The sequence below is a fragment of the Malaclemys terrapin genome, chromosome 5, assembly GCF_027887155.1.
Source record: "Malaclemys terrapin pileata isolate rMalTer1 chromosome 5, rMalTer1.hap1, whole genome shotgun sequence".
Classification (NCBI taxonomy): Eukaryota; Metazoa; Chordata; order Testudines; family Emydidae; genus Malaclemys; species Malaclemys terrapin.
Window position 1 is genome coordinate 124,534,179 of NC_071509.1, and position 13,362 is coordinate 124,547,540.

General features: G+C 40.5%; 1 protein-coding gene across 4 annotated transcripts in view; it reads left to right on the forward strand.

Annotated features, from left to right (window-relative positions):
• The window catches only part of LOC128837563 (melanopsin-like), a 78,955-nt gene that overhangs the window by 50,907 nt on the left and 14,686 nt on the right, over positions 1 to 13,362 (forward strand). For all 4 annotated transcript variants that reach the window (XR_008444981.1, XM_054028782.1, XM_054028785.1 and 1 more), the window contains one exon: positions 8,228 to 8,402. Coding sequence is in view for 3 of the 4 variants with exons in the window: in XM_054028782.1 (XP_053884757.1) it covers positions 8,228 to 8,402 (175 nt within the window). In the remaining variant the exon portion in view is untranslated. The remainder of the gene's footprint in view (positions 1 to 8,227; positions 8,403 to 13,362) is intronic.

The following is a 13,362-nucleotide window of genomic DNA, read 5'->3' on the forward strand; positions in this document are numbered from 1 at the left end:
AGCACTTGATGGACTGTTGCGCAGGTGCGCAGCTTAGAGGAAACACTGATTACAGGCCCAGGGGGTTGCACTTATGACAAGTGAGAACTTTTCAGTCCCAGGGTTAGTACTTCACACTGAATTTGTTGGGAAATGCGGGTATTATTTTGTTGTTGTATCTTTTAAAATAAATCTTACGTGGAGAATTTTCTGAATGGGGATGGACTATTTGTGCTATGCCATCTTGCTTTTTGAAATCCAAGTATACCTAAGGGCAGTAAATCTGCTGTGTGATTGTCGTGAATTGTTTCCTGATTTATTTCTTTTTCTCCTGTTTCTTTCCTTGCTGGTTCCTTCACAACTGGTTTATGGGTTTCTGAGCTGAAGTATTTGAATTCTGTTTTACCCACCACCTCTGACCTCCGTGAAACAGGGGTTGAGGGGGTATAGTGACCATCCATTCCCATTGAAATGAGAACATTATGTAGGTGATAGGTCGGGGGAGGGCAAAGGGAAGGATTTTACCCAGTCACATGAATGGGAAAACCCATAAAATTTGGGTGAGACTAATTGGGGAGAGGCACATGTGGGTTAGTATAGTACTTAGGAGTGGGTGGAGGGATAATGTGATAAATCTTACGCAGACTTAAAAAAAAAAAAAAAACTTTCTTTGCTTCTCAGCACAGGCCCTGTTATAATCTCCATTAGTGACTCCTTCATGGCCTCCACAAAGTTCCCACAAGATCCAACTTGTTGCTCCCCTGCTACCATAGGAAAAGCCTGGGGAAGCACACATCATGCTTTTCGTAAAGGTCATTAATCTGGTCTTTGATTTGTAAATGGTTGAAACACTGCTGTTCCATAATAGGTGATTTTTTTTAAAAATGCTGAAAATCCTTTCGCCGTTTGAAAGGAGTCTGTTCCACAAAAGCACTGCCTCATCTTATACAAGACAAAATATATCAAAGGGCTGGGGTCTTTTGGTGGTATAGTCTCAAAAGATATTAAAAAGCACTAAACCCCAGGGTGGGCTAGTGAGGTGTCCAGCTGAATGGTGTCAAACTAGCACATACTCACACTCCATTTCCTAGCAGCAGCTTAAGCCTTGGGCTTCCTTTAAGCCAGAGGCTTTGCTGAGAGTTGCTGTGAAATTTCATTCCAGTTAGACCGCTGGCCTTAATGATGGCACGGGTCCAAGGACACCCAATATGGCTGGTTGTCATCAATGATTATGTTGGATATGGTATAATTGTTCCAGCTAACAGTGGGAAAGCTCGCTGGCTGATGGTCACTTAGATTTTGCCTACTACAAACAGATATAACCAAGATCAAGCACTAGCTCAAATGCAGCACTTTCAAAGATATTTAGCCTGTTTTATATCCATCAACACAAGATTCATCTCCATGGCTAAAAGAAGAAGACCATGAAAACTGAAAACAAACCCTAAATTGGAATGGGATTGCAATGATATTTTTTCTATCAAATTGGGATGTGGAAAGCAGAAGATTCCATTGTATATTTTTCTGCTCACTATTCTTTTCTGGTTTGTTTTCTAACTTGGTAGGAAAGAGTCCAGGGGCGGTTTCTACCTGTAAAAGTTCTAAAATGTTTGATTTCTAAGAGTCCTGTGAAAACACTTCTTTTTCACACAACTTTCTGTCCAAATACCTATTTTCAACAGAAAATATGTGACTTTTTAGAAGGAGAATTTCTTCTAACCATAATTGTTTTTCAATATTTCACATGACTCGCCAACAATTCTTTCAAGGAGTATCTCTTACAAAGCGACCGTGTATATAATAGCAAGCCTTTGAACAAAGTAAATGTGTGAGGTGATAGTAAATATATAAAGATTTGTACCACTAGATGGCAGTGTAAATTGTCGATAAGATTTTATTGTCAGTAGAGGGGGAAATTGCAGCATTGTCTCATTTGGAGCTCTGATTTTTCCCACAGTTGGATGCTGGGAAAACCCAGATAGTTAATTACTTTGAATATCTGATATGTAATTAATGAAGATATTGGAAGAAAAGATTGATACAAAAATGAGAAAATATTTTTCTGAAAATTAGACTCCAAATTCGACAATTTTGCCCCCCCAACATTTTGATTTCCTGCTTAATTTCAGAAGACTGTCAAATGTCTTGACCGTACAGTAAAAATGTTTGTACCACTTTACATCTTAATTGGTTTTCACTAGAGGTGACTAGCCTTTCTGCGCTCATTTCTCTACCTATGGGGACCAAACTATTGAAAGTCTGGAGAAGAGAGAAATAAACAGAGAGGGAGTCTATTTCCTATAGGAAGCATAACTCTTAAAAATAAAGAGCTAGTGAAAAATCAAAAATTGCCAATATCTTTTTGGAGTGGGCATCTGCCCAGACTGCTTAGAGGGGATATGTCAGATTTCCCTGTCTACTTTCAGAAGTCACCAGCTTTCATTGGTTTGCGGAAATAGAGGAAAGTATAGTATGAAGCTGGAATTTCTGACCCAAAGTTATTTCTTTCCATTATTTCATATTTATATTTTATGTTTGTAAAGAAATATATTACTGTTCCCTAAATGGGCACTATACTGTAGGAACTGCTTCTGAGGTCTGGTCTACACTAGGGAGGGGAGTTGATCTAAGATACGCAACTTCAGCTACATGAATAGCGTAGCTGAGGTCGAAGTATCTTAGATTGATTTACCTTGGGTCCTCATGGCGTGGGATTGACGGCCGTGGCTCCCCCGTCGACTCCGCTACTGCCGCTCGCTCCGGTGCAGTTTTGGAGTCGACGGGGAGCGCGTTCGGGGATCGATATAGCGCGTCTTAACGAGACGCGCTATATCGATCCCCAATAAATCGATCGCTTCCCGCCGATATGGCGGGTAGTCTGGACGTACCCTGAGAGTCTTTGTATATTGAGTAGAATTCCTGGACCAAAACATTATGGGGCAAGGACTTTTCAAATGTGCTCAGCTTTGGCTTAATTTTATTCTCTTTTAAGTTAGTGGAAATGTTCCATTTATTTAAATAGGAACAAAGTTAGGCCACCATTGAGCACTTTTAAAAATCCCATCCCTTCTTTCCCATCTGTATTTCCATGACTGCTGACACCAGAAGTGTTCATGAAATCATTGTGAAAGCACTTTATGGGTCTGAGAATCATCCAGTCAGAGAGTAGAAGCAATATTACGTCACTTAGGAGAATGAATCATGCAGACCAAATAGAAAGTAACAAATAGCGAATAAGTAGACACAATGAATAGTTTGCAAGCAGTCTATTGAGGAAATATATTTGCATATATCATTCCCTAATAAGTCTGACAAATGAGCAAATATTCCAAGATCAAAGTCTGTTTATGGATAATTCACAAACGGTGAAATGGGTTGGATTAATCAAATCATCAATCCAACTCTAAATATCACAAAGATGAAACATTTTGTTCAGTTTTTGACTATGAACAAAAGAAAACAATTTTGTCTTTGATCTTCTGACTTGAGTGAAACCAACTTTTCCCTTTTTGACTTTGATAGGTTTGGATGGTACACATGAGTCAGAGAGTTCAGGAATAGTGAACTAAAGAGTTCTCACACAGTTCAAAATGATAGTGTGATGCTCACAGTGCAGGACGTTTCCTTGTGCTGAGAATTGCTGTTGGTAGTGGGATGAATTTAAAAAAGAAATCAAAGAAATGAAACATACCTATTTACAATATATTTTTACATAAGCCAAAAAAATGATTGCATATAACAGAGAAAATAGTGCTGACTCGAATTACAGTCATAGAAATGTCAGGAATTTCTTTAATAATCATGGCATGTGTGTTCTTTTTAGCCTTGCTGAGGTCCAATAAATCCTGTGGAACTTCATTAGTTGGACTGATCAGGTGTTTATTCCTAGAACTTTTTAACTGCAGATACCTGCTGAAAAGGCACTGTCTGAACACTGACTTATTCATTATTGGATCACCAGGAGTTCAATCAATTTGAAATGATGATTTTGTATCCAGAATTATCTTGCTGGTAAATCAGGATCTCAATATTACATCTGGTCAAAATTTTTCAAATTTTCAAATTTTTGTCAGTTTTTTGTTTGAAGTGTCAATGAAAAACATTTTTTTGCAAAATGTTTTTCATTTTTCAATCAGCTTCACTTGAGATATGAACAGCTACATTTCCTAATACATCTCATCATTTTTCTCTATGCCAGTACAATAAGCTATAGTATGACATGAAAGAAATAGACTTGAAATTTGAATGTTAATTCTGATAGCCTTGAATAAACCATCTCTCCATGACAGAGATCACTGGAAATAACAAATTTTTTTGAAAACCACTAAATACGGAGAAAAACTGTACACAAAACTAAACAAATATTACTTAATAAAAAAGTTTAGCATTCATTTCATTTTAGAATCATTGCTGTTACTTTCATTGTGATTTGAAGGGATTTTGTTTAAATGATTGATTGACAAAAATTTTCCTTTCTGTGTTTAAACTTCGAGACTAACAAATTTATTAGAGCATAAGCTTTTGTGGGCTACAGCCCACTTCTTCGGATGCATATAGAGTGGAAAATATATTGAGGAGATATATATACACACATACAGAGAGCATGAACAGGTGGGAGTTGTCTTACCAACTCTGAGAGGCCAATTAAGTAAGAGAAAAAATCTTTTGAAGTGATAATCAAGCTAGCCCAGGACAGACAGTTTGATAAGAAGTGTGAGAATACTTACAAGGGGAGATAGATTCAATGTTTGTAATGGCTCAGCCAGTCCCAGTCCTTATTCAATTCCAGTTCAGCAGTCTCTCCTTGGTCCGGCCATTCAATGACAGACCTGTGGGTGGCTATCTTACAACAGAAAAACTTCAAAAACAGACTCCAAGGAGAGACTGCTGAGCTGGAATTGATATGCAAACTAGATACAATCAATTCAGGATTGAATAAGTACTGGGAATGGCTGAGCCATTACAAACATTGAATCTATCTCCCCTTGTAAGTATTTGGCCTCTCAGAGTTGGTAAGACAACTCCCACCTGTTCATGCTCTCTGTATGTGTGTATATATATCTCCTCAATATATGTTCCACTCTATATGCACCCGAAGAAGTGGGCTGTAGCCCACAAAAGCTTATGCTCTAATAAATTTGTTAGTCTCTAAGGTGCCACAAGTACTCCTGTTCTTTTTAAGAATGGCACAGGTGGTCTCCCAAGTAACCTGCTCCTAAGCCCATTCAGGTCTTTGAAAGGTTACAATAGACCTTAAATTCTTCCTGGAAATTCACCGGCAGCTAGTGCAGTTCATGTAGCTCCAGTGTTTAATAAGCAGGTTGCCACCAGCTTTAGTTACTGAATAGTGATGGGAGAGTGCATTACAACTATATATTCCCAGTGTGACAACGGCATGAATTATGGTAGCAAAGAAGTGGTTGAACTTCTCTTCCTAGCTGCAGGCAGAAAACAGTACTCTTGGCCACAGGTTCTGTCAGACAATTCAGCAGCAGCCTGGGGTCCAAGAAAACATCTCAACCATGAACCTGTATCACAGTCACTGGTTGCATTCCCTCAGCTACCAATAAATCGGTTGTTAATTCTTCCAGTTATTTCTTCCACCCAATCAGCGTTACTTCTGTCTCACCTGGATTAAGGCCTCAATCCTGCAGTGAGCTCCACAGGGGCAGATCCCTGCATTCACTCAGCGCTACTGAAGTCAGGGAGGGGCTCTGCAATTGCATAGGCAGGACTCATTGCAAGAACAGAATCTAAGACTCAGGCAGCTAGCACTCATTCGGGCTCAAATCTCCTGTAGACATTAAGGCTTCCATTCCATTGTCCCAGTCAGGTCTGTAGACAAAGACTACCAAATATGCTGCAGTCTGTCTTGGATTCCCAGAACATATGATACATTTTTGTTCCTTATTCATGTAAGAGTATCTTTCAGAATCAGATTTCTGAGGCCTCTGTGCACTTTTACAAATATAATATTTTCTTCTTGAATATTGGAGTATTTGCTGAAAATTCACTATTTCCTCACACATTCCTGCATGCAAAGTTGTTCACTGTTAAACTTACAGGAAATGGGCAATCGGAACAGGGGAGCAAACATAGACAAACAAATTTGTTTAAAAAGTTGAATTAATGTTCAAGCAATTTTTTGTTGTTGTTGCAATATTCATCCAGCTCTAACATGTGCTTCTGGAGTTTAATATATGTCTTCGCTTCCTTCACTGATATGTGATTCACAAGTGCACAGAGCAGTAGTGGTTGTCCATTGTATGTGTGACTTGTCCTATCTTATTCCTTGTCTTTGTGCGTTTCTGTCTGTAGCAATATTTGCTGGTATTTTGTTGATTGCGCTAGAATTAATCTGGAGTGATATGAGGTTGTAGATTTATTATACCAAGTACAAAGGCATTGGGCCAGATTCTCTGCCCTTGAACCATCTGCTTTGCACAACACAGGCAGCCTCAAGGAGCTGGAATCGAGTCATCGCTAACCAGCTGACAATTCCCTCAGCAAGGAAGAACCATCAGTTGGCTTCAAGTCAACATGCCTGGCTCCTGTGCCAACTGACCACCCCATCACGGGGAGTGGGGGTGGCTGGGCGAAGGACCAGAGGGCTCTGCCTATTCTCATCTGCCAGTTTTCAACTGGCATATGGTCCCTTGTGGAGTGTAGCCAACTGGCGTGGATTAGTGGAGCCCCCTCGGCTGCTCTAATTTATGCTGGGGCTGAGCCAGCACAGATCAGCCCAAAAACTCAGGGACCCATAACTGTTACTTAAGGCCTGTGCATGGTGCAACAATGTGCATGAGAGGGGTGTGAATTCTGAAGCACGCCAGTGCGTTGCACACTAAAGGTATGGCTACACTGCAACATGCAGCAGGGCTGCAGTTGGCCTGGGTCAGCTAACTCAGGTTCATGGGGCTCATGCTGATGGACTACAAAATTGCAGCGTAGATGTTCAGGTTCGGGCTACGTCCTGAGCTCTGAAACCTCATGAGGACAGTGGGTTTCAGAACCCAGGCGCCAGTCTGAGCCCAAATGTCATACTGCAAGTTTTAGTCCTGCAAGCCCAGGTAAATGGACATGGTCTCTGACACTCGGGGCTACAGGCTTTTTATTGCAGTGTACATGTACCCTAACTGGCCCCATGTTATGCTAGCGTGCTGGGGAACTTTTAGTTCATGCCAGCAGGTCTGTACAGGCTTGTTCATGCACAACACATCGGTGCACTGTAGATTCACTTCCCTCTAGTGTCAGTGGCAGATTAGCCAGTGGGCCCATGTCCAGGCGCCCCGGCCAATTGGGGGTCCCCAGAAAAATGGGCATCCCTGTGCCCTGACCTCCTCCGCCTACCCATCCACCCGATGCTTCTGCGGAGGGTTGGGGCACAAGCGCTTGCCCCACTCCGCCCGCCTGCCTGGCACTCCGGTCGGGGCATGGGGGCTTGCCCCACTATGCCCATCCACCCAGCACTCCTGCCAGCTCCATTCCCCAACAGGAGTGCTGGGAGGGCGGGGGAAGCCCTTGCGCCCCAACCCCATTTCCCCTGCAGGAGCGCCAGGGAAGGAGGGGGCACTTGCTCTGGCCCAGGGCCCCAAAAATCCATAATCAGACTCTGTCTAGTGTGCATTGCCATGCTCTGTAGACAGGCCCTTAGATTGCTACTAAACATTGTGCAGATTGTAAATGCTTGTAGACTGTAAGCATCTTTTTGTTCTGTGTTTGTACATTGCCTAGCACATTAAGGTCCTGGTCTGTGACTGAGGCTTCTAGATACTACCATGATACAAATAAATAATAACTGGCTCCCCAAGGCTGCTCCCCTTCTCCCATGCACAGAACAGATCTCATCACAGGAGAGAATCTGACCCATTATGGTTCAATAGCTTTGTATGTTTGCAGTATTAATCATTTATTTGCAATTAAATTAACTAATCATTTTTTAAATTGAACATATTACTAAAAATTGATTGTATTTTCAATTCTCACTACTCCATCCATGCATCCTTTAAATCCTTTTGGTTAAAAGGTGCTGAATCCATGTCATGTCTTTCTTTTTGTCTTGTTAACAGTTCACATTAGCCCTAACAAGCTACTTCCAAGTAATCTTTAATCTTTATAAAACAAAACCAAAAGCTTTACTGAGATTACTGAAAGAGAGAGAACTTCTGTCAGATCATTTTCCAAACAGTGCTGCTAGTATTTGTGGTGTTACACAGCTTGTAACTTTTACTTTCCTGTTCCCCTTTAGGAAAACCATTCGCAGTGCTGTTCCATGCTTGCGATTTTTCATACGGATATCAAAGAGCGATCTCTCATCAGGTTCTATAAATGAATCATCATTCAGGGCCTCTGTCTCCAGCCGTCGCTCTTTTGCCTCCAGGAACAAGAGTAGTTGTGTTTCATCAGTTTCCACTGGAGAAGCAGTAAGTCTTTCTTATTTCCAAAGAGGAAATTGGTTATAAAACTTGCCTGTCTGAAACAAGTCAGGTCCCCAGTTAATTCTCTAAAAATGTATCCAAAGTCGTACTTTGGCATCTGTTTCTGAAAGCCTTGGAAGAATAAACTTGTTTCTGTATGGGAATAATCACTATGCTTCAGGAATATTATCGTTTGATTTATTTATCCAATTTTTACCATGCATTCCAATTTGGTTGTTTTGTAGAAGTGGAATCTTGGGTGTCGTAGCAGCTGGTGCTCTGCCTGGGGTATAGCTGTGACAGTGCAGAGGGATTTTATGTGGAAAAATCATGTATATTAAATTCACATTAATTTTACAAAATGTATATATTTTTAGTTAAATTATGAAAATTAATGCTCTCAGACTTTTAACTCTTTATCTGTCATGTCAAATTCAATAGAGCCCAGGCCTTGTAGGCTTCATAGCCATAGGACCAGACAGAATAGTACTAAAAATAAAAAGTTCCTTTGGGGGCTCTCACATCCCCCAGACTGACTTCTTACCATTCCCCCCAACTCCTGAAAAGTCAGCCTCTTCTGCATTGACCCTGTGCCTATTAGGGCATTACTCAGCACATCAGTGGTCTGCATAGGGCAGTGTTTCCCAAACTTGGGACGCCGTTTGTGTAGGGAAAGCCCCTGGTGGGCCGGGCCAGTTGGTTTACCTGCCGTGTCCGCAGGTTCGGCCGATTGCGGTTCCCAGTGGCTGCGGTTCACTGCTCCAGGCCAATGGGAGCTGCTGGAAGTGGCGCGGGCCGAGGGACGTACTGGCCGCCACTTCCTGCAGCCCCCCATTGGTCTGGAGCAGTGAACCACGGCCAGTGAGAGCCGCGATCGGCCGAACCAGCAGACACGGCAGGTAAACAAACTAGCCCGGCCCGCCAGCGGCTTTCCCTAAACAAGCGGTGTCTCAAGTTTGGGAAACACTGGCATAGGGGATGCACTCAGCCAGTGCTAGCCCTCTCTAGGGCCCTACTCTATTCAGCAATTTCACACTGCGCTGAACCAGCATAAGAAAGTTCACTCAGCTCAAACTATCATCTAGAACATTTACAAAGATGATAATCACTGTGACAGGTTGAACTAAGAGTAAGTTAGGCTTTTACCCCTGGGCTGTCCTTTAGGCTGGAAGACAATAGTCTAGGCAAGGATGAGGACTCACGGATGTGTAGTGTGTCACTTGCACTATTTATTTCAGGGTACTAATATCAGAGTCAAAATAACATGACCAGGTAGCCAAATTTCAAAAGAGATGCTTTAAATCCTTCCGATAAGATAGATTTTGAAAAAACAGTATGATCTAGGAAGTGGGTTGATGAACATCAACAAAACAAGGGAGCATAACAAATCTGGCTTGAAGATGATTCTTTTCCCCACAGGTTAGAACATAAAGTATTCAGAAACTGGATCAAAAACTGTCCATTCTGTTTTATCAAACCACCTGAATGGCTTTCTTCTGCTACATAGTGTTACTTCTCAGAAAGCAAATAAATACCGAACTTTCATAATTATTCATAGTAACACTTTGTTTCCCAGTTCACCAATTGATTTACAATAGTTTCAAGTTGTAAATGTCTGAGTAGAAACTGTAAATATAGCACTTTATTTTCTACTTTATTCTCCAATCCACCTTTAGAAATGTGAGATCCTGCTTCTCAGTGAACTGATCCCAGCACCAGAAAGATTTTTAAACAACTGTATTGTAAACAGATGGTAAAATAAACATACATGAGTAAAAAGACAGTACTCACTGGCAAATTGAAGAAATCCCAATCAAGGGTGCAGAGGGATCACAAAACCTTTTGTTACAGATTTCTGGTCACCTATCAAAGGGAATTGCCCCACTCCCATGCACACATTGAACTACTGTGTAACTTCATAAGTACTAACAGAAAAGCTGTGTTTGGTTGCTGTGAATATAGTTAGCAATGTTAGCACCAAGCATTGGAAGAAACCACTCCTAAGTACTTTCTAACACAGTCCAAATCCTCCTATGTTTTACACATATGATCCTCTCCTCCCACATTCCAACCAGTCCTGAAAACCACTCAGAGTAGTCAAAATATTTGTTCATTGGAGCTCTAGACTAAATTGACTGACTATCATTTTGCACTCAAGCTAAGTCTATATTAATCCTTTGTAGATCCAAATATTTGACATTAAGTGCATCTTATGTTCTTTATTCTCTTTAAATCCATGATGGACACCAAGGTTTGATTCTGCAATTGAAAGCACAGACAGACTGCTGCGTCTGCTTAGAGCCCCACTGAAGTCAGTAGGGTTCTGTACTGCAAAACACTCTGCCCCTGGACTGTTAATTGCAAGATCAGGCCTTTAATTTATAAAAATCTTTTTTTTTTTTTACTAAAAACAGAACAGATAGTGAAATGATTTGTCTCTTCCCTTAAGAAAAGATCTGGTGGTAATACCACAATCAAATAAACCTATCTGTCATTTAAAATTATAGACCAGATTAAGATATGTCTGAAGCCCATTGCTTTTGCAACTCTTCCAGACAGACCATGCAGTTATTTTAATTAGACATCCAACTGAAATGGAAAGTTCTGTCTTACGAGGTACTTTCAGCAGTAGAATTAACTTCAATTGTAAACTCTTTGGGTCAGGGACTATCTTTTTTTTTTTTTCTTCTGTACAGCGTGTAGTACAATGGTTTCCTGGATCATGATTGGGGCTCCTAGATGCTACCATAATACAAACAAAGAATAATATGGCAAGAACCACAAGTGACATACATGAGTCTTGTCACTAAATGCACTCTTGGAGGGCATTCAAATACCATGGTGACCGATATAATATAATAGAACACAACTACCGGTAATTGTTCGCCAGCCCTACTTCATTGTAGAACTATACATTTGGTAATACATAAGTGGTAAACTTTGTCCCTAGCTTTTATATAATATATTTACTGCAAATTTTCTTTTTAATTTAAAAGAATAACAGATGCTAAGTTATTGTATTTTAAAAATTAAATTACATAGCACCATCGACCCGCAGTGTTTTTCCTGTTGTTATTTTGCAGGCTAAGAGTTGTATTTGATAGTATTCTACACCAGTTTGTCCTTGATACAAAAGCTTTGCCTATACTAGTATTTTGGGTGGAACCTCCCACCATTACAGGTAGCAGGTCATGGGGTGCCTGCTTTTGTAAACAGGGCACAGTCATTTTATCACTCTATCATTTAGATCTGCCCTGAGCCAAATTAACTTAGGAGTGTGCGCTGGGAACATTTCAGTCTTCTGAAAAATCAGGACAATAAAGTAGTAAAAACCTATCCCCTCCTTACATTAGCAATCTGTCATATATAGCTGATTCCAGTGGAGTTGCACCAGTTGTCTGAAAAACGCTAGCGCAGACATAGCCGCAGGAAACTACACACCTAAATCAACATACACTGAACTGAGAATATCTGTACCCTTTGAGATTCTTGTGTGTGGTCAGAAAATCTTCCTGCTTCAGAGCTAATGAAAACTGTTATCATGTAAAAGCACTAACTGGTGTGGGTCAGGGCTACCTGAGAGAATGCCTCTCCCTGAGTGCCTCACGGCAACAATTACAATTGCTTCCAATGCTTTCACACTTGCTGAATGGAACAGAAGTTTCCAGGAGGAGTATTGTCTGCAGAACACCAGTGCCTTGGGAACTTGCTCCTTCATATGGCCCTGATCTTAAAATCTATAAGTCTGTGTGATCCAGAGTTTTTCAGCCTTCATGGCAAATTTTAAGGCTTCCCTGTTCAACCAGGCATTTAACTGATTGTCACAGTGTTAGGATGAAGGACCTTAACATGGTAGAAACATTGCAGCAATTGTTTATTGAACCATCTCTATGAATCACTCATTTTTGTATTTATTGTGCAGTGCTACGGATGCCATGGCAACAGGAGTTGTTAAAAAAAGTATCAGTAATTCTGTTATAATGTAAATAAAATATGGAAACTTTTGCCCATTGAGCTAATTTACACTCACAGGCCATTAAATTTCTGACTATAGGGATGATACATTAAGGTATTGTTCATGAAGATGGATGATAATGTAATTGCCCTGGAGGTTCTGTGGAAGCATTAAGATTATTCTCAGAAACCTAGGCTATTGTATAAAATATATGAAGCATTCTGACAAGAAAAGCAGGTACATTTTCTGCTGTAAGATACATATCCAGCAAAGTCACTGGGACTACTCACATGCTTAGAGTTAAGCACATGCTTAAATGCTTTGCTAGATCAAGGCCTACGTCACTAGTTGTACATAGCGCTTATGCAAGGGTGGTGCTGGAAATATGTTGTTTCTGGAGATGATAAAATAAGAGGTTTTTTTTTTTAAAAAGGAAGGCTTCTAACTCATTTCTTTTACCCTCTCCTATGTATCCTCCTGTTCCTTTCACCTTTCCATTTTCCTTGACTCTCATTTTCTCCTTTATTTCCCTCTCAACAATTTTTTTTTTTATGAATGAGTAGATTAGTGGATGCTAAATGAAATTCACTGTAGTCATTTTATAGCACCTTACATGTCCCGACCTGAGCCATTTCTTTTGTTCTGTAAGTCACCATTAATTTTCTGTAAACTCAGTTGAGTCTTTTTGTTTTGTTTTGTTTTTAAAGTATTCTCCTTTCTAGGCATGGGATAATGTTCTTTAAAGGTGTCAGCCTTGGCCTAACCTTTGCTTATAGGTCTCAAACAAAACTGCTGCTGCTGCTGTTGTAATGCAGTGCTGTGTTGATTTGACATTGCCAGAGGCAATTATTCTTTCAGTGACTGACAGGAAACATGGTTTTAAAATGCCAGTTCAGTGCAGCTGGGTAGTTGTCCTTTGAAATAAAAGCTTAACCCAGTGGCTTTTGCATATTGCATGGTAGCAGTTCATGGTGAAGTTTGGTAACACACTTGCTAATGCACAAGTTGGCA